Here is a 26,558-nt window from a genome sequence, read left to right as displayed (position 1 = left end):
AATGAATTTTGGAAAAATGCAAATTAGCTATATAAGTTAAAAGCCCCAGTAGTGAATGCAAATCATTGCTAGACCTCGTCAGTATGGGCTTTTGTTGTAACATACACGTCTTTGTTATGAAAATACCTTAAAGTTTGCCTTCACTGGCTCTTAACAGGTTGCCCAATCTATCTTCAATTCATAGTACTATGCAGTTTTCTAAGTAGATTAATAATTTTGAGATCAGAAATTACTAATTTGACAAGGGATAGAACACCTATGGGAAAGTAAATTTATAGACTAATTTAATTTACAAGTCTTTACCAAAATAAACAATGACGACGAACAAAGGTAAACAAATGAGGAGAGAGAGATGTGTTCTGTAAGAATATTGATTTGTATGCCCTGTGTATGGTAGGACACATTCAGACAGTACTGCCCTTATCCATTGCATGGAGTAGCTCTCTATTTTACCTGTGTGTGTGTGTGTGTGTGTGTGGTCCCTTTTCTTATGTGTATCTAACATTTGGGATGCTTTTGGGTAACTATCATGAGCCCTGGATGTTGTATTTGAGAACCTTTATAATGAACACAAATGGGAGATAGTTGAAGTCACTAAGGGTCGAGTATGAACTAACTTTTTTTGGAGAGGAAATTTCTGAGGATAAATTGCATTTAACAGTGTGGCTTGGGCAGATCTCATGAGGTAGCACAGAAGCTGGTTTCTGCTGTGCTGGGCTCAGCCTTTTACTGTAAACATTATGATGCCGACTAATAAAAGACTGGGTAAGCATTTGGGTTGTGGTCAAGCAGAATCTGGCGTGTCCTCCCCTCCAGATCGTGGTGCCGGGAAATACCCGCACGGTGCACTTGGAGCGGCTGATTCCGGACACACCCTATTCCGTGAACATCGTTGCCCTTTACCCGGACGCGGAGGGGAATCCCAGCCCCGGCCAGGGCCGCACGTGTGAGGCGGAAATCCTTTCTCCACCGGGTTCCCTTGTGACTTGGGGTGGGAGGCCTGGGGGGCGGGTGGGTGGTGAGTGAGGCGTGTGGGGAATCGCCTCTACCTTGCGCAGGTGAGGGGAGCGCTGGGTTGCCCACAGTCACGTTCAGCCTGGAGCCTTGGGCCCATGACTGCCCTCCCAGCTGAGTGATGTCGTTTGGCCGTTTTCTCATCTGGGACCCCAGTTAAGGAGGGGTTTCTTCCCTTCTGCCTGCGGTGGGTCTTCTCACCAACTGGGCACTTTGGAAATGTTAGGGCACGGCCTCTCTGTTTCATTAAACAGGAGGTGGTTATAGCAGTTAAAATAATCCCTTTCTCTCCCAGTCTGTACTTGCAGGTTCAAACCTAGCTCTCTGTCACTGCAAGCTCTCTGTCTCTGTCACATGTAATCGTAGCTCTGAATGCAGCACTTTCTACTGTTTATGGTTTCACATTAGAGCCGTAGATGTGTATTTCATCATAAGGGAGTAAGCAACCCAGAGAGTGGTGAAGTACCAGGGTACAGTTACTCTGCCCTGGGTTCCGTTCTTTCATACTCCTCCCTCCACCCCTGTGTCCACTATGGTCAGAGACAGGAAACCAACTCTGTTGTATTTATTTATTTAGTACCACGAAGTGGACCAAGAAATCTGAGAGTCTTTGGGGAGACAACCAACAGCCTCTCGGTAACCTGGGACCACGCTGATGGGCCAGTTCAGCAATACAGGATCATTTATTCTCCCACCGTTGGTGACCCAATCGATGAATACGTGAGTCTGTCACTCATTCATCTGAGCGTTTTGTAATCTCTCACCTGGTTGGAGGGTGAAAGGAAGCTTTCTTCTTTAGGAAGTGCTGTGATTACAGTTGAGTCTTTCTCTGATGTGATATTGGGGCCACCTGCACGATCAGTATCTTTGGGCTCATTTCTCTTCTAAACACAGGTTGAAAAATTATCTTATCTCATAAAAATGTATATTTCTAACTATCTAATTATACCATAGGAACTGAGTCGGTGAAACATGATACCTATTATTCTGAGCTACCTAACTTAATGTTCGAGTTATGTGACTCTCTAAATCTTAACCTTTCTTGAAATATAATTCCTCCACAAGGTCTCCCTTCAATACTCCAGGGCTAATCAAGCTCTCTTTGTTCTGAATTTAACATTTTTGGGTACACTTTGGTTTTGGAGTATACATACTCTCATATTAGCTTTAAACTTTTTGAGTGTCATATTTTGTCACTCTAGAACCAGATTCAAGTTTCTTCTAACTTCCTCCTAGCCCTCAGTATGTACATCCATCCGTTATGGATGGAAGAACTCACGACTTTCTTTAAAGTCTAGTGATTCATTGATGTGATAGTTTAGTAGACTCTTACACAGAATGTTGATTGTAAGGCAGTGAGGTCTGTGGTTTGCAGCCATTTTGCCACATACATCCTCTCTGATGGTTCTCCCTTCATTATCCCCATGTTATAAAATATGATATCTACTTGAACTTTATATATTAGGCTTTAATTCAAGCTCCTATTTTTATTAATCAGAAACCCATGTAACTGCCATTTAAGAGTTTCTGATCAAGATGGGGTAAGCGGTATTACCACACTTAGTTTGCCAAAGCAGAGAAGGTCCTGCTTTACTGTTTATTCAGCCTTGCCATGGACAAATACGCAATTTCCCGTCACTTTCTGAAAACATTAAAAATGTAATTTCCCTCCCAATTCACCATTTGGAATTAGGGGACTCCATGCTGGAATTCATGGTTTAAATGATCCCTGCTTTTTGTAGAAGCAAAGCATAGAGTTGGAAGAGAGACTGAGAGGTCTGTCTGGTTCATTTGCTCTTTGTGGGGGCAGCTGAATGTATTTTCCATTTCCTCTTTTTCCCCTAATTAATATTAGCAAAACTGATACTTTTTTTAATATAAATTTATTTATTTTATGTTTGGCTGCACTGGGTCTTCGTTGCTGCAGGCGGGCTCTCTCTAGTTGCAGCAAGCGGGGGCTACTCTTCATTGCGGTGTGCGGGCTTCTCATTGTGGTGACTTCTCGTTGTGGAGCGCAGGCTCAGTAGTTGTGGCTCGCAGGCTCAGTAGTTGTGGCGCACGGGCTTAGTTGCTCCGCAGCATGTGGGATCTTCCCGGACCAGGGCTCGAACCTGTGTCCCCTGCATTGGCAGGCGGATTCTTAACCACTGCGCCACTAGGGAAGCCAAAACTGATGCTCTTGAGGACAGAAACTGAGTCTGCTTTTGCTCCCCAGTGGGCTCCCAGCGGCTGGTACCACACCTGGCCCACGGTGGGCGCAGGGTACATATTTGTGGGAGGAGCACCACGAAACTGACACACATGGAGGAGCGGGGAAGGAGGGGAGCACAGTGGTGCTCAGTCACGTGTGTGGAGGTGCTGTACGAGATACTGCCTTTCATCCTCACGGCTTCCATCCTTCCTTCTGAGACGCTGAGCCACAGGACTGGGAGGTGGCTGATGCGGGATTTGAGCTGAGACCTGCCTGACTCTAAAACCATTTCCCTTGCTGCACAGTGGTAGACAGTTTGCCTCGCCCTGAGCATTGTGCAAGAAAAAGAAACCATGAAGAAAACATTACCATTTATGGGAATACATACAAAAGTATTGATCTGGAAGTCCTCTGGCTGATGATAACTTCATAATTTAACTTCCCCTGCAGACCACTGTCCCAGGCAGAAGAAACAATGTAATGCTACAGCCCCTGCAATCTGATACCCCATATAAAATTACTGTTATTGCTGTTTATGAAGATGGAGATGGTACCCATTTGACAGGAAATGGAAGAACTGGTAAATGTCTTAAACCTTTTATAATCTTTAAATTTGGTAGTATTTGAGTATATACATCTCAGACACTCCATTAATACTGCATTAACATTTGTGTTAGACATTGAATTTTGTCAGAATGATATGACAACGGAATATGTTATTAACTTTTTAAAGGTCCACTGAAAGAAGGAAAATGAGACACAAATCTGCATATTTTGCTTTGCTTGAGATAGTTTTATTCTTTGGAAAACCACTGCTTAGTCACTGAATAATGTTTTAGTTTGTGTGGTATCAGTTAAGACTGTAGCTGTTAACTCAGCCAATTAAGTGTCAGCAAAAAAGACCCCATCACCATAGAATCTTAAGTCATGAAAAAGAAGCCAGATGATTGGTAATCATCTTCTGTCTTTACAAATTTAGCTTTTTTAAAAAAAATATTTTTTCTATTGTACTAATGGATTACCAGGGTTCAGGCCCCTTTTCTAGCCTGCGTGGGTGGCAGTTTCTTATGGTTTAGATCAAAAGTCCTCTAATTTGGTTGCTGGAATCATCTGAGGACCTTTAAAAAGGCTTACGCCTGGACGCCACCCCGAGAGATACTGATGTTAATGGTCTAGATGTGATCCAGACCTGCCGAAGTTCTAGTGTGCAGCCAAAGTTGAGAGTCCCTGGCTGAGCGTGAAGGTGGGCTGGGCCATGGGTCCGCTGGGTTCCGTTACTGGGAGACATGGGTAAGACACTTTTCCACTTCGTTCAGCCAAAATCCACTTAAGCCACATGATTTCAGGCTCCTTGCTACACTTAATTGCCCAAACTCTTTTTCTACTTAAATGATCTTGACAACATTACAGGATTTGGGAGAGGTAACATCTGAAAACTCCTGAGAGAAAAGCAGGACCGGAGTGTTTCAGCTCAGTCTTTGGAGGCCAGGAATTTGTATATTTGTTGACACCTGTTGTCTACAGGACTGAGTCAACAGAGACTCCATCTAGTGACTCAAGATGATTTTAATTTAACAGCTTCCCATTGTCACTCTTCCCTTAGGTTTCAGAATATATTTTGGTATTTTTCTGGAGGAAATGCTGTATTTCAGAATTCTATGCTTAATCAAGAACATAAAAAAATCTCTACTAGATCTTTAGTTTTCTAGGAAGGGCCAAAGCCACTTCTGGTTTCTCTTGTAAAAAAGTTTTTGAAGTTGAGTCCTTATTTGTGTAATGCTGTGAATAATAACTCAGTGGCTGACTAACGGGGGATAGAGTTGGGTAGTGCTCTGGAGGTGTGAGCATTTACTCTAGGTTATGTTGGTAGAGGTTATAGTGGTGCTGGGGAGGAACCTCGTTTTGGTCACTAGCTAGCTGTGTGGTCTTGGGCAAATCATATCTTATTTTTGTGATAAGATGGTTGGATTAAATTCATTTTTTTGGCTCTAACAATCTGTGATCTATAACGTTCAAAAAAATGGTATGAGATCTCTTTTACTTTTTATAATTCTGAATCCAGTTCTAGAAATCACCAGTTCCTGAGTCCATTTGATTTGCTGTTTGAATTTGGAAAACTACTAAGCTTTCTGTTGAACATTTCAATACCTTTTAATTGTTTTCTGGAGCGGGACAATATGGAATATTATTAATTTGCCCTCATGAGGCTGCACTGTCAGTATTCATGGTCAATACTCATAACGTTCTGTGCTCTCTCCTCATTTGTCAATAAAAGGTCAGTAACGTGTGCCAATATTTGTTTCCAGTGGGATTGCTTCCTCCTCAGCACATACACATCTCAGATGAATGGTATACGAGATTCAGAGTGTCCTGGGATCCTTCACCATCTCCCGTTCTTGGATATAAAATTGTGTATAAGCCAGTGGGTAAGGAAGCACCTTTATCATCTTAGAAATACACTGGAGGGTTATTTGTGCATGAGGGTGCTCTTTGTTGCATCCCCCATGATTAGATTCTCCTGATAGTTCAGTTATCACATCAAGTCCTCTCCTACCAGAGGTAACGTTTCTGGAAATAGTATTTAAGCCAATGGTCTAAAGTATCATTGTCACTATGGGTTTAGATGCACCTCCCATTAATCTGCATGACTAAAACGTCTGATCTGGTTCATAAAATTGCACAAATTGAAGCTGTGTTCAGACAACCTATATGATATTATGATTGTGAAATAATGAGTACTTAATTAGTATAAACTTGTGTATTTTTCCCGTTAGGTCAAGGTATTATTCCATTTGGGGCATGTGCATTTTAGTTTATTCACGACAGGCTTGCTTTCAGCTTCCCACTGACACTTTCACCTAAATGGATATCCCCTCTATTAAATTATTCGCCATCTATGTTTCCATCTTCTGTCCATATGTTTAGCAAAATGGAAGCAAAATACTTTTATAGTAAATTTGCTGGGGTATCTTCCATGCGCCCAGGAAGGATGTGAACTAGAAAAAAATAAAGGAGAGAAGGCAAGTGTAAGGATATGTGAGCCTGTGTAAGAAATGGAGAGGGAACTTCAAGGTGGAGGACTTTCAGTAACCACAATGCATGGAACGGGGTGGGAGATAGACGTTCTCAAATCATCTCTACAACAGAAAAATGTTAATTGAGCACCCAGTATGTACAAAGCACTGTGCTGGCAAACTGGAGCTTAAAGAAGAGGCTTGAGAGTCTGGAGTAGTTGACGGTGTGATGATCTATTCGTTAAAGGGACACTAATTACCCACATGCTACATTCATTAGTACACATGCTAGCTCCTGTGCTATGCTTTGAGAATAACACGGAAGAGGCTTCGGTCTCTGCTTACAGTTTTGTATTCACCATGTAATGCAGCGTGTGTTATGGGGAGCACGTGCATAAGGGCTATGGAATTAATGGTGTTCATACTATCATTTGAGTGTAAGTTATTTGATTTTAAGAAAAATTTGAGACTAGGGATGGCATATTTCTATGTATCTTTGTGATTGTTATTAAAGGTTCCAATGAGCCCATGGAGGTCTTTGTTGGAGAGGTGACATCATACACGTTACACAATCTCAACCCCAGCAGCACCTATGACGTGAATGTTTATGCTCTGTATGATTCTGGACTCAGCGTCCCTCTGACGGACCAAGGCACCACATGTGAGTCACGTAGCTTTTTGTGGTTGTAAGAAAAAGCGTAGTATAAATGACCAGGTCAGTCTGTTTTAATTTTCTTTCTTTCTTTTTCTTACGCATGTTTCCTCAGCATGGAGTAGGTAACTCTCTTGTGTCCAGCTAAACAAATACTTAACGTCATATAATCAAGTATACAAAATGTATGATGATGAGATATGTTTGTTTCATAGAAAATACATTTTGAATTTTAAAAGATAAAAATTATAAAAATTATGATCTTATCCACGTGGGATGCTATGTGGTTTTTCCTGACATTTGATGTTAAACATATATTACCTAAATGTATTGATCTAATTGAAAATTTTCACATAAATGCCATGATGACTGATTCAGCTTACAGATAGATTTTGTTGTCATCAAGTGCTTTAATGGCTATTTGAGGACTTAGCAGATAGCCTTTCAGAAAATTTTTTTTATTATTTTTCATGAGGTGTCGTTGACTTCATTGTATTGAGAGGGGCTATAGGCAGACCTCGTTTCATTGCACTTGGCTTTATTGTGCTTGGCGGATGCTGTGTTTTGTTATAAATTGAAGGTTTGCGGCAACCCGGCATGGAGCAAGTCTACTGGTGCCATTTTTCCATCAGTATTTGCTCACTTCATGTCTCTGTGTCACATTTGGTAGTTTTTGCAATATTTCAAACTTTTTCATTGTTATTATGTTTGTTATGGTGATCGGAGATCAGTAATCTTTGATGTTACTATTGCAAAAAGATTACAATTCGTTGGAGGCTCAAATGATGGTTAACATTTTTTAGCAATAAAGTGTTTTTAATGAAGGTATGAACATTATTTTTTTAGACATAACACTATTGCACACTTAATAAACTACGGTATAGTGTAAACATAAAACTTTTATGCACTGGGCAATCAAAATATTTGTGTCACTCGCTTTATTGTACCAATATTTGCTTTATTCTGGTGGTCTGAAACTGAACCTGCAGTATCTCAGAGGTACGCCTGAATGTGGATTTTCCTTCCCTTGAAAATCAGTCATAGAAAGGGAGGTCGGTTTTGACAATACCATGTTTTCGTGTTTGTTTCATGTATGTTTCTCATGAAGAAACAATGTGAGACTTTAGACGTTATTTTTTTCAGCCACAGTGGAAGTTTTAAAATTGTGTTGTGATTAAAAGTATGCTTTCTGCCTTTATTTATGAAGTAAATCTATTTCTTTCTGTCCTTCTTTTGTAGTATATTTGAATGTGACAGATCTGAAAACTTACCAGGTCGGGTGGGATACATTCTGTGTTAGATGGTCAGCTCACCGGGCAGCCACTTCCTACAGGCTAAAACTAAGCCCTGCAGATGGTACGTGTGCAAAAATATGACCTGGAGCACATAGTAGCCACATTTAAAACTTCAGTAAAGGTGTCGTTCTATTTATAAAATGATGCATCAAAATGTCTTTAAATATAATTACTGGTGACACTGGCATTTTTCCTCTGCTGTCCTCATCAGGAACAAGAGGACAGGAGATTACTGTGCGTGGGTCAGAAACCAGTCACTGTTTCACCGGCCTGTCACCAGACACTGATTATGGCGTCACTGTCTTTGTGCAGACACCAAATCTTGAGGGACCAGGTGTCTCTGTCAAAGAACATACTAGTAAGTGTTTGAGTAATCTGGGGAGTCTCTGCAAGGCTTCAGAGTAGGATGCTCTGGGTGTGGGAGACATAAGTGACTCCTGTGTGGCACTTCTCCTTACGAGCAGCAATAGTGACATGATGGCAGGTCCTTGAAGTGGTGTCTATAGCTGGTTCAGCACCTTTATCTGCAGCAAATCCTTGCTGCCCCTGTTAGAGTTGGCATAATTGTAAGGAAAGACCTAAAGGAGGGAGAGCTGGCTCTAGCTGACAGTGAGAAGGTGAACATGTATCCGTATTAGTGACCTTTGCTCATTTGACTGTATCTGAAGGTCTTACGTTCTCCCTCTGCATCTGGGCTCCACTTCGTGCTGCTGTAGTCAATGTTGACTGACTACCAATGGTACCAATTTTGGATAAGATAGGATTCCCAGTATGTCAGTGCCCATGACACTTGCTTTGTTATCGAGGACTTAAATGGCTCTTAAAATTTACTTTCTGAGATAGGAAATGTGCACATGTTGCGTTTTTCTAACTATTATTTTTAATTCTAGCTGTAAAACCAACAGAAGCTCCTACAGAGCCACCTACACCTCCTCCCCCTCCCACGATTCCACCAGCCCGGGAAGGTAAGTACTGCTATTAGGCAATGCATTCAGCTGATAGAGATTGATAGCCTTCTTACTTATGCAGTTGATATAGAACATTTCTGACCTATTATTCCTGCTAAAGAGTTTTTCAATTAAAGGCAAAGATTACCAGTCATTTGCTCTTCTGCTCCAGGTACATTTTAGTGTGAATAAAACCAATCATAAACCACTCCGCCTCTTCAGCTGGAGCTCTGTTTCCTAGATTTTGCAGATGAAGGTCTAGGGGTGCCTTAAATAATCCATTGTCACATGGCAGGCATTTCTTTCTCGTGGCTGCTGGCATCAACAGGCACTGGGAACCTTTTGGGCTAAATTTGCAGCGTAACCCCTGGGGCCTTTGGCTTTGGAATTCCTGGCTTCTGACCTGAGAAGGGTCCTGGATTACACAAAGCTAGAAAGTTTCCATTCACCAAAGTTGGAGACATAATTGTCCCTTGTAGTGAACTGGTAAAAAGACATAGACTGAGCTATTAAGATTGGTCTGTCAGTAATTTGGGGCAATGCTCAGTGCTTCATCAAATTAAGTTTTAGCTAATTAACGACTGGTTTATTCTTTTCCCACATTCTGTTTCCAACATTTAATTGAAAGTATTTTTCTTTTCTCTTAGAAGGCTCTAGAATGTTATGGCTTTATTAAGCCTATTAAAGAAGTAAAATTAAAGGTGTATTATTATAGGATAAAATAGTAATGTGTTTCTTTAGACTGTTGAAAGGAATTCGGTAAATATTTTTGGCTTAAAGACATGTTAAGCAAGACGAAAAGACAACCCTCAGAATGGGAGAAAATATTTGCAAATGAAGCAACTGACAAAGGATTAATCTCCAAAATATACAAGCAGCTCATGCAGCTTAATATCAAAAAAAACAAGCAACCCAATCCAAAAATGGGCAGAAGACCTAAATAGACATTTCTCCAAAGAAGACATGCAGATGGCCAAGAGGCACATGAAAAGATGCTCAACATCACTAATTATTAGAGAAATGCAAAACAAAACTGCAATGAGGTATCACCTCACACTGGTCAGAATGGCCATCATCCACAAATCTACAAACAGTAAATGCTGGAGAGGGTGTGGAGAAAAGGGAACCCTCTTGCACTGTCGGTGGGAATGTAAATTGATACAGCCACTATGGAGAGCAGTATGGAGGTTCCTTAAAAAACTAAAAATAGAATTACCATATGACTCAGCAATCCCACTACTGGGCATATACCCAGAGAAAACCGTAATTCCAAAAGAGTCATGTACCACAATGTTCATTGCAGCACTATTTACAATAGCCAGGACATGGAAGCAACCTAAATGTCCATCAACAGAGGAATGGATAAAGAAGATGTGGTACGTATACACAATGGAATGTTACTCAGCCATAAAAAGGAAATTGTGCCATTTGCAGAGGCGTGGATGGACCTAGAGACTGTCATACAGAGTGAAGTAAGTCAGAAAGAGAAAAACAAATATCATATATTAACGCATATATGTGGAATCTAAAAAAATAGTACAGATGAACCTATTTACAAAGCAGAAATAGAGACACAGACGTAGAGAACAAACGTGCGGACACCAAGGGGGGGGGAAGGGAGTGGGATAAATTGGGAGATTGGGATTCAACATATATACACTACTATGTATACAATAGATAACTAATTGACAACCTACTGTATAGCACAGGGGGAAAAAAAAAAGAAGGTACAATCTGTTTGTAGGGCATATATTAAGTTTACCTTAAAAATGCATTCCAGTATACAGTAGGTGCAGACAAATACTGTTTGATTCCACTTAAATGAAGTACCTAGAACAGTCAAATTCGTAGAGTCAGAAAGTACATTGGTAGATGCCAGGGGCAGGAGGGCAAGGCGGGTGGGGAGGGGGAATGGGGAGTTAGTGTTTAGTGGGGACAGAGTTTCAGTTTAGGAAGGTAAAAAATTAGGGAGATGGATGATGGTGAGAGTTGCACAGCAATGTGAAGGTATTTAGTGCCACTGAACTGTATAGTTAAATGTGGTTAAAATAGTATGTTTTATATTATGTGGCTTTTACCACGATAAAAAAACATTTAAAAAAATGGATCATAAGCCCACATATAATAATTAAATCTATAAACCTTTGTGTCTTTGTGACCTGAAGTTAGGCCAAGATTTCTTCAATATCACACCAAAAATGTGAGCAAAGAAATAATTGATAAATTGTATTTCATCCAAATTAAGAACTTCTCTTTGAACAACATTGTTAAGAGAATGAGAAGACAAGTCGCAGATTAGGAGAAAATATTTACAAATCACATAATCTGCTAAAATACTTATATCCATATTACATAAATAATTCTCAAATCACAATAATAAGAATACAAACAACCCAATTTTTTTTTTAACATCTTTATTGGAGTATAATTGCTTTACAATGGTGTGTTAGTTTCTGCTTTATAACAAAGTGAATCAGTTATACATATACATATGTTCCCATATCTCTTCCCTCTTGCGTCTCCCTCCCTCCCACCCTCCCTATCCCACCCCTCTAGGTGGTCACAAAGCACCGAGCTGATCTCCCTGTGCTATGCGGCTGCTTCCCACTAGCTAGCTATTTTACATTTGGTAGTGTATATATGTCCATGCCACTCTCTCACCCTGTCACATCTTACTCCTCCCCCTCCCCATATCCTCAAGTCCATTCTCTAGTAGGTCTGTGTCTTTATCCCCGTCTTGCCACTAGGTTCTTCATGACCTTTTTTTTTTTTTTTTCCCCTTAGATTCCATATATATGTGTTAGCATACTGTATTTGTTTTTCTCTTTCTGACTTACTTCACTCTGTATGACAGACTCTAACTCCATCCACCTCACTACAAATACCTCCATTTCATTTCTTTTTATGGCTGAGTAATATTCCATTGTATATATGTGCCACATCTTCTTTATCCATTCATCCGATGATGGACACTTAGGTTGCTTCCATGTCCTGGCTTTTGTAAATAGAGCTGCAATGAACATTGTGGTGCATGACTCTTTTTGAATTACGGTTTTCTCTGGGTATATGCCCAGTAGTGGGATTGCTGGGTCATATGGTAGTTCTATTTTTAGTTTTTTAAGGAACCTCCATACTGCTCTCCATAGTGGCTGTATCAATTTACATTCCCACCAACAGTGCAAGAGGGTTCCCTTTTCTCCACACCCTCTCCAGCATTTATTGTTTCTAGATTTTTTGATGATGGCCATTCTGACCAGTGTGAGATGATACCTCATTGTAGTTTTGATTTGCATTTCTCTAATGATTAATGATGTTGAGCATTCTTTCGTGTGTCTGTTGGCAATCTGTATATCTTCTTTGGAGAAATGTCTATTTAGGTCTTCTGCCCATTTTTGGATTGGGTCAAACAACCCAATTTTAATAAGTGAGCAAAAAATTTGAAAAGACATTTTACCAAAGAAGATATATGAACGCTCAATATCAGTCATTAGAGACATGCAAGCCAAAACCACAATGAGATACCACTACACCTATTAGAATGTCTAAAATTAAAATGACCTGTGTTGGCAAAGACGTAGAGTAACTAGAACTCTCATACACTGCTGGTGGGAATGTAAAATGTATAACTACACTGGAAACAGCTTGGCAGTTTCTTAAAGTTGAACGTAAACCTACGGTACCACTCAGTCATTTCACTACAAGGTGCTAAACCAAGAGAAATGAAAGCATATGTTCACACAAAGACTTCTACATGAATATTCATAGCAGTTTTATTTGTAAGAAAAAAAAAAATGGGTAATTGGAAAAAAACAGGAAATGACCCAAATGTTCATCAAAAAGTGAAATAATAAGCAATAATGGAATAAATGGAATTCTTCTCAGCAAGAGAAAGGAACAAGCTATTGTTCAACGCAACAACATAGATGAATCTCTGAATGATGCTGCTGGGTGCAAGATGCCTGAGGAAAAAAAAAGATACTGTCTGATTCCATTTATATAACATTCTGGAAAACGCAAATTAATCTATCATCAAAAGGAGATCAGTGATTTTCTGGGGATGGGAAGGGGTGTGGAGAGAACTGACAGGGAGAGACTATTATAAAAGGACACCAGTGAACTTTTGGGGGTGATGGATATGTTTGTTACCTTTTTGGTGGTAATGACTTACTTCTCTGGTGTATTCGTATTCCACAACATAGAAGATTGTGAATTTTGAAAAAAAAAAAAAAAAAGACATGTTAAGGTTTTTTTCTGAATAGGCTTTATTTTTTCGAGCAGTTTTAGGTTCACAGCAAATTTGAGCTGAAAGTACACAGAAGCACCGACATGCCCTGCCCCCTCACATGCACAGCCTCCCTCCACTCTCAACATGCCCCCTGCCAACCCGGAGTGGGACGTTTGATACATCCTGTGAACCTATATTGGCACATCTTTATCACCCAAAGTCCGTATTTACATTAGGGTTCATTCTTGGTGTTATACGTTCTACACAGTAAGTTTTTATCACTAAAATGTTAAATTTTTATTTTCCGAAGTTTTAGCTTTCAAGTCTGAAGATTCTAATTAAAGGTGTTTCTTCATTTTATTCCATCCCTTCCCTCCCTCCATATGATTCTAGTGGCCTAATTTAAAATAAAAAAGACACCTTATGTACACCAAGTCTTGGATAATTATCTATAAAAATCTCCAAACCCGCTGAGGACTCTTCTTAAGTTCTGAGCATGGTTGTTTTTTCACTTGATTTCCGCCTTGTTTATTGTTTGAAGCTGCTTGAAGAATCCCATGAGGAGGGAGCATATGTGTGCAGAGTGAACAAATGGAGTAATTCCAGAGCAGAAACTGGGGGCCAGTTCGACTAGCGCTTTTCAGCCTTCACTGTGCACGTGAATCATCTGGCTCCCTGCTACTGTTGACTCGGATGCAGGAAGTCCGGGGTGGGCCCCAGGACTCTGCATTTCTATCAGGCTCCCAGGTGATGCCGTCGCTGCTGAACCGCACTTGGAGGAGTAGCAGGGTGTTAGATTACGTTTCTCAGTTGTGTAACTTCACTTCAATGAAAGAATTCATGAGATTTGGGGCTTCCTCTGTGTTTTTCCCCCAGTGTGCAAAGGGGCCAAGGCAGATATTGTATTCTTGACTGATGCCTCCTGGAGTATCGGGGATGATAATTTTAACAAAGTTGTAAAATTCATCTTCAATACTGTGGGAGCCTTTGATGAAATCAGTCCTGCTGGAATTCAGGTGGGTGTCGTTTCAAAGGTTATCCATGTGTAATGTCTTGCTATTTCCTTCAAACTTTTAAGTAGAAAGACTTTTCAGTATAAACTCCATTTTGACTTTGTTATTTTCTCTTTTCTTTACACATAGACTTTTGGGAAGGACTTGGGTGCAAATGATAAATAAATAGAAAAATAAATATTCCTCTAGGTATTCTCTTGGCTAGATGATATTCCTGTTGCAGAATTTAGGGGAGTCTAACTTCCTGCTTAAATCTTCTGACAATGATACATTTTCCTAAAAGGTCATTTTATGTTCTGGAAGTTAAATGCATTGTGATTGTTGTACCCCGTTAAGTCAGAAGATTCAGTGATAGATAGTGACTGGAGGGGGGTGTGTGGAACCCTACTGCCCCCTCTATCATGACATTGCAGATATTACCTGAACCAGAAGAAGAAAGGCTATTGTTAACTCAAAGGGAAATTAATTTGTTTTCCTACAATGATAACTACCAATTATCTTGCTTTGGAATCACTCCAAATTTATTGCTTTTACTAGAGTGGGAACTTAGAAAAATTAATCCTTCCATGGCACACCTCAAAGAATAATTCCTCACTTAGCTCTGACCCACCAGTAAAGCTGAGAATCTCCTCCACTCCCAACATACCCCTGGACTCAGGGCCAGTGGCTCTGTTACTTACTACCTGGATTCTGCAACCTTGAAGACCCACTTCAATTCCACCCTTTCTGGAGAGGCTTCCTTGATAGTTTTAGGCATTTCAGACTCCTGAAGGGTTTTGTCTATGTTGCTGTTATGGCACGTATCTCTTTATATTGTCATTATTTGTGTGATTCTCTTCTGTCTAAATCATTGACTCCTTAAGAGACTGTATTGTATTATTATTTTTCTGAATTCTCTTTCCCTTCCCATTTCTCTTGGTGAATTTTCTTCTTTATTTAGACACGTACATCTTAGAGATGTTATGAAAATAAGAGATTTTTGACATAAACCACAAATAATTTCATAAACAAATCATGTCTTCTTTTATGGAATAATGCTTTGTGTAATATATTAAATTTCAAATCCCCAAATAATCCTGTAGATGTTATTCCAACCCAAGAAGAGTAAAATGTCAGGCTAGTTATAGTCTTAATTTAAAGTGTGAGCAAGTAAGCCTTTTTTGAAATCCTTTTAGAAATTAAGATTTCTGATAAAAAATAAGAAAAAAAGCTACCATATTTTATTAACTTCTATGTGCCAGCTACTTTGTAAACATGATTCTCATTCCTTAAACTGGCCATAGAAGTAAGTATAATTATCTCCATTTTACTGATAAAAAACGAAGGTCCAGAGATGTTGGGAACCTACCCAATGTCACAAAGCTATTAACTGGCAGTGCTAAGATTTGAGCCCATTGACTCCTGACTATAAAGCTTTTATTCTTTCCACTAAATCACACTGTCACTGAATTTGTGATGAGTGCTGATTATTATCACACACGTGCCATTTTTATATTACCATGAAGAATAGATGTGGTCAGTGCGGAGGGTCGGTTGTCTGAGAAGCAATTGCTTAGCCAATATTTGAGCTCAAGATGGTATGTTCTCATTTCTAATCTTGGAATCTCATTGCTCTCCAGTTTTACCCATCCCTTCTTACATCCTAGAGAATAAATACAGTGCATGTACATTATTAATATCAATTACTGACACTTTCACTGAAGGTCAGAAATTAGAGAATTTAGTGAGACAACAGTAGTCAGTGTTATAATATTAGCTATAAAGAGCGTACCATATTCCATCAGGTCTAATACACATCTTTTTCGCATTATGCAGCTAGAAGAATCACTTGACAATTGAAACGTTAAAAGAGGTGACTTACCCTCACCACCAAACCGCCTTTCCTTTCAGGTCTCATTTGTACAGTACAGCGACGAGGTCAAGTCTGAGTTTAAGCTGAATACGTACAACGACAAGGCCCTGGCCCTCGGGGCCCTCCAGAATATCCGGTACAGAGGAGGAAACACGAGAACAGGTGCAGTTCGTCAGCGTGTACACAGACCTTTACTCTCCAAAGCCTTTGGAGTGATAGGCGGAGTGTTACTCTAACATTCAATTGCTTATCAGTTGGGCGTGGCTAAGGGCACTTGGATAGTTTTCACTGAGATGACACTAAAATGTTCCATGCCACATTCTATAGGCAAAGCTCTCACGTTTATCAAGGAGAAGGTCTTGACCTGGGAGAGTGGTATGAGGAAGAATGTCCCCAAGGTGCTGGTTGTGGTCACAGACGGTCGGTCACAGGACGAGGTCAAGAAGGCGGCTTTCGTCATCCAGCAGTCAGGTAAGCACAAGCAAACATTTAAAAAAATTTTTTTTATTAGAGTATAGTTGATTTACAATGTTGTGTTAGTTTCAGGTGTACAGCAAAGTGATTCAGTGATACATATACATATATCCACTCTTTTTTAGATTCTTTTCCCATATAGGCCATTACTGAGTAGAGTTCCCTGTGCTATACAGCAGGTCCTTGTTGTTTGTCTATTTTACATGTAGTAGTGTGTATATGTCAATCCCAATCTCCCAGTTTGTCCCCCCCCCCCTTACCCCCTGGTAACCGTAAATTTGTTTTCCACATAGCACAAGCATAAGTTTGATGCCTAGTGATTGCACTCATTATTTTCACAGTTTCAAACGTCCAGGAATGATTGCAAAAGACCAAAATTACTGATGTTACTTTAGTTTCTGTTTTACTCTGTATTCCGTACCCTTCTAATGTTAGTTTACATTTCATCATGGAATGGTTTGATAATTGCTCAGAAATGACATGGTGTGTTCTTTGTGTAAGACGTGCCTCAGGGTCTGTCCCCCATAGCGGCTGGAAGCCTACACAACAGCAGTAATGGGATGATCCTCGAGCAGGCTTCCTGCCATAGCATAAATGAGTCTTGATGCTGGTTCAGTCCTATGCAAGGAGAGACATAGGTTTCGCACGTCCTGGCAGATGCAGACCCCCAACAGATTGCTGGAAGGTTCACTGCAAAGGAGCAGAGAGACCTCAGGGAGATATTGCTGGTGTAGATCTTGTCAATCAAACATCCTGAAAGCCTCCTTGTTACACTGCCCTTTGGATTAGTTATTCAGGATGATTAGATGTGAAACTAAGTCTTTATAGTTGCATTAACACCCCCAATCCTTCAGGCAGCGTCCAAGGTGGACATATTTTAGAGAGAATTCTATGCTATGCATGATTTATTGTGGTGTAAATTGTAAAGTACTTCGTTACATGGAATTTGTCATCTGCACATACATGGGTCTTTGGCTAAAAGTATGAGTCATGATTAGCGCTAAGTCATGCTGTCTTCTTACAACAGAGATTGTTCTATGCACTGATCTCTTTATAAGTTGTTGCCGTTATATTATACACTTTGAGCAGATTCCTGTATATTTTAGGCTCCTTTGTGATTTAACTTTGGGGTTATGAATGTTTGCTTCTCAAGTTACCTTATCTATATCTAATTATGTAACTAATTCTTTATATAGTCTATTTTTTCTACTGTTGAATTAAGCTTTTGGAGTGGAAACTTTGTTTATTTGTATTAGCCTAAATAAGTGAAAGTTTATTGCCAGTGGGAGTTGTAGATTCCATTTTGAAAGTGGTCAAAGTGCTGACTCTGAGCCTGAGTTTATTGAGTAAATCAGTTTCAGGAATTCAGAGTTTAAAATGAGCCCATTGTTGGTTTCTGAGGCACATGAGCTTGAAATGTTAATGTTGCCTAAGACAGCTGCAGAATTAACGGGTATATTAGGACTGTGGATGTGTGGAAGGAAATGAGTACCACATTAAGTCATTCTGCTATTAAAATGTTCATCTTTTAATTGTTAAGACTTTATTTTAGGAAATCCAATTAATTGAATTTTATAAGCCAGAAAATAGGAAGACCTGGAAAAAGTACATATTCATTAAAGAGAGTTTATGTGAATTAAAAGAACTTGTTGCATTAGCTGAGAAAATATGGCATCATTTCTGATAAGATTGTATTTTGAATTGTTTAAACCACAAAGGATGGAAAAAAGGATATGTAATTCTCTCTATAAACACTGCTCTGCAGGGTTCAGTGTCTTTGTAGTTGGCGTGGCTGACGTCGACTACAATGAACTTGCCAACATAGCCAGCAAACCAAGCGAACGGCACGTGTTCATTGTGGATGACTTTGAATCTTTTGAGAAGATAGAGGACAACCTCATCACATTTGTCTGTGAAACTGCCACTTCAAGTAAGTCATGGTCCACATGGATCCATAGTCTCAGTTGTTTTGAAAAAGTAACTACTGAGTAGACCAGGGGTCCGCAACCCCTGGGCCGCAGACCGGTACTGGTCCGCAGCCTGTTAGGAACCGGACCGCACAGCAGGAGGTGGGCGGCGGGTGAGTGAGTGAATCTTCATCTGCCGCTCCGCATCGCTCGCATCGCCGCCTGAACCGCCACCGCCCGCCGTCCGTGGAAAAACTGTCTTCCACGAAACCGATCCCTGGTACCAGAAAGGTTGGGGACCACTGGAGTAGACCATTCTTATCCCATACGAGATCAAGTCTGTGCATAAATAGATCCTGGGAAACCACTTGAGAACCTGATGAATCACTGCTTCTATTGAGATCATGCTAACTGTATGCTTGTCAGAGGTCCATTTTTAGCCTTGAAGATGCAATGTTCCTTGTATGGAAATAAAGTGTTTGAACATATCCTTTTCCCACCATCCCAATGCCTGTGACATTTGAGAAAATTAATCTTCAACTTAGAAATGCATTTATAGAAGCATTTCCGTGAGATGAAAGTTTTCCCCTGTTAGTAATCAATTGGTATTTGTTCCGTCAACATCCGTGCTTCAAGAGAGCCACGAGAAAACTGACTTGTGTGAGTGTGCACTGTAGAAATTCACTTGGTTCCCACTTGTTTACTTGGGTGTAGATTTTTCATATTATACCGAGACCTCAAGCTCAACTCTTAAAATACAGTGAAGGACAAAAGGTTGATTATTTAAGTTGATTTGTTCCTCTTCTCCATCCATGAACTCTGATTCTTGGGGGTCTTAGATTATGGAGACAGTTGCGTGGCTGGTCTAGACCCCTGATCCCAGGCAGGGCTATACTTTTTAAGTGTTATGTTTTCCCCTATTAAACATTATATTGAGATCTCAGAACTCGGGTCAGAGGTGGCAGTAGTGAACAAACGTCAGTGGTTTACCGTAAAACTTACGCTGAAGCTCAGAATGGAGTCTCACTAGTGCAAGCGAGCAGGGAGCACCAGCTGCCCCTTCCATTCCACGAGGTCCTGGATGCAGCCCTCTGCTGCCCCAGCTCCAGGGCCCGGGGTGGGACCCACTGCACACCTGCCACCGTGAGGTTTGGTGGCCAGCGTGAGCCTCCGTGGCTTGGCAGAGAAGAGAACTGGGTGACGGCAAACTCCTCCTGCCCTTGCACAGATCTGAAGTTTCCTGGGAGAAAAGTTCTTTTCTTTTTTTTTTTTAGATTTCTTTTTTTTTTTTTCCACAACTCACACACACACTGTATTTTATTTTTACAAGCGATAAATAGACTGACACCAAGCATTGTAAATGGATGACCACAACAAAAGCAACAATGATTGCAATTACCAAACACGAAATACACTCATACTATGTCATAATATTGACATTCAGTCCAGTAATCCTCCACTGTAACAGCTCCTTTACTTTGCAGTGAAAATTGATTTGTATATTTTCTGCCTCTGAGTCCTCGTGGGTTTTTTTTTTTTTATTCAAACAGAAAGCCACAAAAATTATAATCATCCTCATCAGTAAAAGTTCTTTAATCTATTGAAAAACATCTAAAAATTTCCCCCCTTTAATTCAACTTACCATTCTTTTTTTTTTTTTTTTTTTTAATTTATTTCTGGCTGCGTTGGGTCTTCGTTGCTGTGCGTGGGCTTTCTCTAGTTGTGGCGAGCCGGGGCCATTCCTCGTTGTGGTGCGTGGCTTCTCATTGCGGTGGCTTCTCTTGTTGCGGAGCACGGGCTCTAGGGCGCATGGGCTTCGGTAGTTGTAGTACGCGAGCTCAGTAGTTGTGGCTCGCAGGCTCAGCAGTTGCGGCGTACGGGCCCAGTTGCTCCGCGGCATGTGGGATCTTCCCGGACCAGGGCTCGAACCCGTGTCCTCCACATTGGCAGGTGGATTCTTAACCACTGCGCCACCAGGGAAGCCCCAATCTTACCGTTCTTAAGAACATTGTAAAATTCCAGCTGGACTGGAGAATGTCCAGAAAACATGGTCACACTGGTCAGTAGTATAATTTCACGTACACATGGAAAGTCTACACAAAATAACTTAGAAAAGGTTAGATTGATATGCTTTATAAGTGAATGAACAGGTTTGTTACTTGAGGTATGTACGCAGGTGCTTTCTGTGCGTGTATAATGTTTGTATACCTTGTTGGCGAATCGTACTTAAAGAACACTGTGCTTTGCAGGTTGTCCTCTCATTTATTTGGATGGCTACACCTCACCAGGTAAGCGTTCATACTCGGGCTAATTTATTTCAGGATTTAAGCAATAAGATAATTTAAATGACCTCATTTCAATATTTCTTTTTTTTCTGATGTAAAGGTTTTAAGATGCTTGAAGCATACAACCTGACAGAAAAGAATTTTGCTTTTGTGCAAGGAGTCTCTTTGGAGTCAGGGTCTTTTCCCAGCTACTCATCTTACAGGCTCCAGAAGAACGCCTTTGTGAATCAGCCTACAGCGTGAGTGTGACAACAGGAGTTCTCTTTCTTACCACGGGCCACATGCTTTTTTGAGGCTTGGAATCTTTGCTGATGTCTTAGAACCCTGGTATTTTAGAATTGTCGGAAGAGTCCTATGGATGACCTGGTTTAGTTTCCTTAAGTACAGTTGGGTTAACTGTGTTCCATTGGGTCACGTGGGAGACTAGGACTCAAGCTTGCTACTCTGAGACCCAAGAATCGCATCCTGTGTCTGCCATATGATGGATTACTGATCCTTTTGAATTTAAGTCTAGGATTATAGTTACGCTTCTTAGGAGAGGTTGTTTAAACAGGGAGGCAACTTCTTCTTTTGAACATTTCTCCCTTGGTGCAGAGGGCCTGGATGGAATCAGTGCAGAATAAGAAGAGGCATTCTTCCTAGTGTTTCCGACTCCAGAGGATGAAAGACTGCAGTGGTCTTGCTTGTCCATGATCTGTGATCTGACAGGCAGCACTTAGTTTTTATTGGCTGGTGCTCTGGCAATCTGTTGGGAAGCTCTAGATGTTGTTATTTTACTTGATGAAAGTTTGTACCTGGGTCCAATAACCAAAATACATACTTTTTATTTATTAGAATGAAAACACTTGAATGTCGAAAAATATGTGTTTGGCATCTTATGGAGGGAAAAGAACAAGAAGAATTAGAGTTTTCCGAAACTTAGGACAGGGTCAGACAATGATGCCTGAAATTTGAAATGCTCTGAGAAAGCTGATGGAAAATTCAGAGTAAAACCAAAGCTCATTTCTTTTAAGGAAGCACAGATTGTATTGTTGTAGTGTGACCACACTGTGAGTTCCTAACTCTTTTATGGTTAACCACACTGGTTCACAGTTTTAGGTTTATCAGTGAACCTAAGTACCCAGCATTTAACTCGGTCACCTCAAGATATGATTCCTACATTTTATGACAGCCCACTGTCCTCTTAAGATTCAGAACTTGTGGCTGAAAGAGGCATAAATGCAATTAAATAATTTTTTTCCTAATCACTCATTAACTAAAAAAGGAGAAAAATGGGCTAGGTGAGAAATGAATTAATCTGGAGAAATTATTTTTAATGTGGAATATTATGAAGATGGTCAGTTTTTGGACATACAAAAGGCATCGTGTCAGCTTGCCCAGAACATATGCTTTAAGAAGTAGGGCATTACAGAGTATTGAATAGAGTTCCCTGTGCTATACATATGGGAAAAGAATCTAAAAAAGAGTGGATATGTATATGTATAACTGATTCACTTTGCTGTACAGCAGAAAGTAGCACAACATTGTAAATCAACTATACTCCAATAAAAATTAAAAAAAAACAGTAGGGCAGCATTATATTCCAGAAGTACTAGCAGTGTGGTACTAGGACACGAAACCTCAAGAGACATTCTGTGCCCTCTGTCAAAATCCATGGAGGAGTTGCTTCTCTTCTGTCCAAGAGCTGATTTTTTTTTTTTAAACATCTTTATTGGAGTATAATTGCTTTACAATGGTGTGTTTGTTTCTGCTGTATAACACAGTGAATCAGCTGTACATATACATATATCCCCATATCTCCTCCCTCTTGCGTCTCCCTCCCACCCTCCCTATCCCACCCCTCTAGGTGGTCACAAAGCACTGAGCTGATCTCCCTGTGCTATGCGGCTGCTTCCCACTAGCTGTCTATTTTACGTTTGGTAGTGTATATATGTCCATGCCACTCTCTCACTTTGTCCCAGCTTACCCTTCCCCCTCCCCGTGTCCTCAAGTCCATTCCAAGAGCTGATTATTAAGCCCCTTTTCCTACCTTCAGGAAGAAAGTGCTATTAAATGGTCTCAGACAGAAAACCATTAATTCTGCTTCAGAGATTCCCCCAGAACAATGACTGACTCAACTCTAGAAGGACACATGGGGCCACATTTTACGTCTAACAGCCTTAGAACCAAGAAACATTTCCTTTTAATTGAATCACATCCCTTTATCGGCACTAAATGTTTGCACATGTACGTGGCCGTAAAATCTATTATTGGTTTTGTTTTGGGGAACATGTGACCTTCTAGAGATTATTTGATTTACTTGATTTTAAGGGAGGACTTGGGAAGTGTAAAAACTATTAGATATAGGGAGGGCGCAATTAAAGCCTTAAGCCATCTTGCTTATGATCTCATACCCCTGATGTTGGAAATTAAATATATTTAGTAAGATTTACTCTCTTTAAATTACATCCCTAGATACAACTTTTATCACCCTAAAATCATTGTATAGTTTTATAATCATCTATGTGCTTAGAAAAAATGATTTATTAACAGTAGGATGAAAGACCATTTGGCAATTTCCCAGACTTTTGTGACTTTATCAGATTATAAATCATCTATTACTGCTTACATAATGGGTCTTTAGTGTTTGCTATTTTGAGGTCATTCTTAAATTTTTCCCCTTCTAATATGTAGCCAGATTATTATAAATGGCTTCTAATACTACTCATGATGAGATTCTAGCCCAAAGATTTAAAATACCCTCTATTTCTGATGAGAAATCCTTATTAATTAATTAATTTTGTTTCATCCAACAGAGATCTACATCCCAATGGCCTCCCCCCTTCATATACGATTATATTACTATTCAGACTTCTCCCAGAAACTCCCAATGACCCTTTTGCAATTTGGCAGATCACAGACAGAGACCACAAACCACAAGTTGGGGTGATTGCAGATCGTAAGGATTATAATTTATCTTATTTTAAGGCACATGCATGCATATTTTTTATTATGTTTTTCCTTTTCTCTTTCTTTAAGAACCTTCTGGATATATATATATATATATATATATATATATATATATATATTACTTGATTATGCTTTTATGTTTAAAGTTTTAAAAATATATCAGTAAATATTTGAATTACATTTTATCTTAACTGAAATTATTAATTTTTTTAGAGAATTCTCCAACAAGAATTATTTGTTAATACTTTCAATATAGAGTGTCCATGCATTTGATTTAATAACAATTATGTGTTGATTACAGCTTCTAGCAAGACATTATCATTCTTTAACAAGGATACAAGGGGTGAGGTACAAACTGTTACGTTTGACACAGATGAAGTGAAGACATTATTCTATGGAAGTTTTCATAAGGTAAAAACGTAAGATTATAGAAAAATAAATATTGATAGAAAAAAGTTATTTGTAGAAAAAAGTATATGACTTAAAATTTAAACTAATTTATTTTATTATTTATTAAAATGTCATGTTAAACTGGTGGAAACATAGCCATGTCTTTTAAAAACAATACCTTATTTCAAAGAATTTGATTAATTCAAAGAAGGAAATTTAAAACGATAATTCTACTAACCATGAGATAACTACTATGAACATTTCAATGTATTTTCAATGCTAATGTCTTTTCAGAATATGAGTTGTGTAGTATATACAATATTGTGTGCCCATTTTTCTACCTACCATTTTATTTTGAACCTTTATGTCATTTTGTTTCAAAAGCTTAATTTTTGTGGATTTTATTTAATTGATCAAATTATTTATTCTTTTATAGAGAATAGTAAGCTGCTTCTGCCTACTTGTTTATTGAAAAGTTACAAACATGCCAGTCCAAAAGTTTTCATTAACTGTCAAAATAATTAAGATTACTGTTCACTAAATTAACTTCTGCATGAACACGTTTACAACTTCTCTAAAAAAATCTTATTAAAAGTTCTAAGATAAATTCTTAGGGGATTATCTATTCTTGATGATCTTAATTTTTTTAATCTCAACATCGAGGATAAATAGAAACTTGCTGTCAGGACAATTAACTTACAGATAAGAGTGCTGAAGTTGGCAGCATTAGAAATGAAAAGAACAGTCTAGGTTAGGAGTGGACTTTTTAATGGAATTTCTTCATCCACTGGATCAAGTTAACAGGAGGAAGACCACTTGTCGTGCAAGTGGTCTAAAATTTCCCCAGTATAGCGCTCAGAAAGTTAGTCCCCATACACAGAAGACAAATATTTCTAGTTCAATGTGATTCTCAAGTGAAAATTGAAGAACTACCCTGTACTTGGGTAGATTTAGCTGAATTTCTTGCTGATTCTATTCCTGAGAATCTTGGCTTCTTTCCAGAATGTTTTGCTTATTCATGAATCAGATTCTTGGTGAGGATGGCAAGGGACTCTCTTCATGGGGCTTGGAGAGGCCTCAGCATGCACATTAGTGAGAAGCAAAAAAACAATCATGGATAGACAGAGATCTCTGAGAATAAAGGCATATTTGCTTAACAGTTTACAGACTTTCCTGGTAAAGTGCAGCAAAGTAAATGCCTTATTGGGAAAGCAGATTCGAGGCAAATATTACTGGCTTCAACTGCTCCTTGTCCGATAATAGATGTTGAATCTGGCAAAGTTCTTATGAACTTTTTTTTGGCTCATTGGTACACCTATTAAACTTACACTTGAGTAACTTGCCCAAAAAGGCTATTTTATTTTTCTTCCATACCCACTGAAGATATTAGAAATTCAGCCCTCTGTTAACCAACTGATAACCATTTAGGAACTATGATTAATAATATAACTATTATTAATTTCCAACTTTCATTGAATGCTTCATTTTACTTGAGCAAAATAAGGCAGTATTTTGAAGAGGTCAGGAGGGACAGTCATTAATTATTGCAAATCAAGATAATTATTTTTTGACATTCCCTTCTTAATTTGGCTTTATAGAGAGAGGTATCTGTATTCTTAGGTTTTACATAATGCCTCTTCTTTCCTGTTCTCACAAGCGTTCTTTTCTTCTCAAATTCTCTACCTTCTTTTTTCATAATGTCTTTCTTTGTTTTTAGTTCCTCCTCTACTTTTTCATTATGCTGTTTTCCCTCCTTCATTCCCCCACACCGTTCTTCTAACCTACTCTCATTTATCCTGTCTATTCAAGTACCAAGTGCAATCACTATTGGCTACTTACATTCCACTGATCCAAAGATTCGAACACTCCTCTCTCATTTTCCATGTAATTCGGGCACTGAAGTTCTTCAGTCCTTGAGATAAGAACAAGTAGTTCTCTGATAGCAGCAAATTAGTGAGAATAACATACAGGGGGCTCTTGGGAGAGAGGGGATAGCTTAAGTAAGGAATGGCAGACAACTACTGCTTCAGGAGAATTCTCTTGAAGCGTTTTCTATGCCTCCATCCTGTAGTAACAGATGACATAGATTCAAGAGAGAGATTTCTAATGAGACAAAGAAGTGGAATAGATGACAAATAAGGTTTTAGGGAATGGGAGACCTTGGGAAGGGTGATGAGTTTACAAGAGTGTTCCTATTTCTTTCTACTGGTCTGTGACCAACAATGCTTCCCAGTTGGGAAAGAGCCCCTAAATACTTGGGACAATGGTCTCCAGATAAAAGCCGCTCTGAAATGTAATTATGCATGTGTTTAAAATGCAATGAAACACACTGAAGAGATTGTAGCAAAAT

At 39.4% G+C, this 26,558-nt stretch overlaps 1 protein-coding gene across 5 annotated transcripts in view; it reads left to right on the top strand.

Moving 5' to 3' along the window:
• COL12A1 (collagen type XII alpha 1 chain) overlaps positions 1-26,558 on the top strand; it is a 117,063-nt gene that overhangs the window by 65,697 nt on the left and 24,808 nt on the right. For all 5 annotated transcript variants that reach the window (XM_061207422.1, XM_061207420.1, XM_061207424.1 and 2 more), the window contains 16 exons: positions 817-946; positions 1,592-1,734; positions 3,656-3,785; positions 5,512-5,631; positions 6,734-6,880; positions 8,111-8,227; positions 8,378-8,524; positions 9,057-9,131; positions 14,215-14,354; positions 16,242-16,365; positions 16,531-16,674; positions 18,443-18,607; positions 20,834-20,872; positions 20,970-21,108; positions 23,665-23,807; positions 24,120-24,229. In XM_061207422.1, coding sequence (XP_061063405.1) covers positions 817-946; positions 1,592-1,734; positions 3,656-3,785; positions 5,512-5,631; positions 6,734-6,880; positions 8,111-8,227; positions 8,378-8,524; positions 9,057-9,131; positions 14,215-14,354; positions 16,242-16,365; positions 16,531-16,674; positions 18,443-18,607; positions 20,834-20,872; positions 20,970-21,108; positions 23,665-23,807; positions 24,120-24,229 — 2,013 coding nt within the window. The remainder of the gene's footprint in view (positions 1-816; positions 947-1,591; positions 1,735-3,655; positions 3,786-5,511; positions 5,632-6,733; positions 6,881-8,110; positions 8,228-8,377; positions 8,525-9,056; positions 9,132-14,214; positions 14,355-16,241; positions 16,366-16,530; positions 16,675-18,442; positions 18,608-20,833; positions 20,873-20,969; positions 21,109-23,664; positions 23,808-24,119; positions 24,230-26,558) is intronic.

The sequence above is a fragment of the Eubalaena glacialis genome, chromosome 12, assembly GCF_028564815.1.
Source record: "Eubalaena glacialis isolate mEubGla1 chromosome 12, mEubGla1.1.hap2.+ XY, whole genome shotgun sequence".
NCBI classification, from domain to species: Eukaryota; Metazoa; Chordata; class Mammalia; order Artiodactyla; family Balaenidae; genus Eubalaena; species Eubalaena glacialis.
Note: the sequence above shows the minus strand (reverse complement) of the source record. Positions and strands in the feature narration are given on the sequence as shown.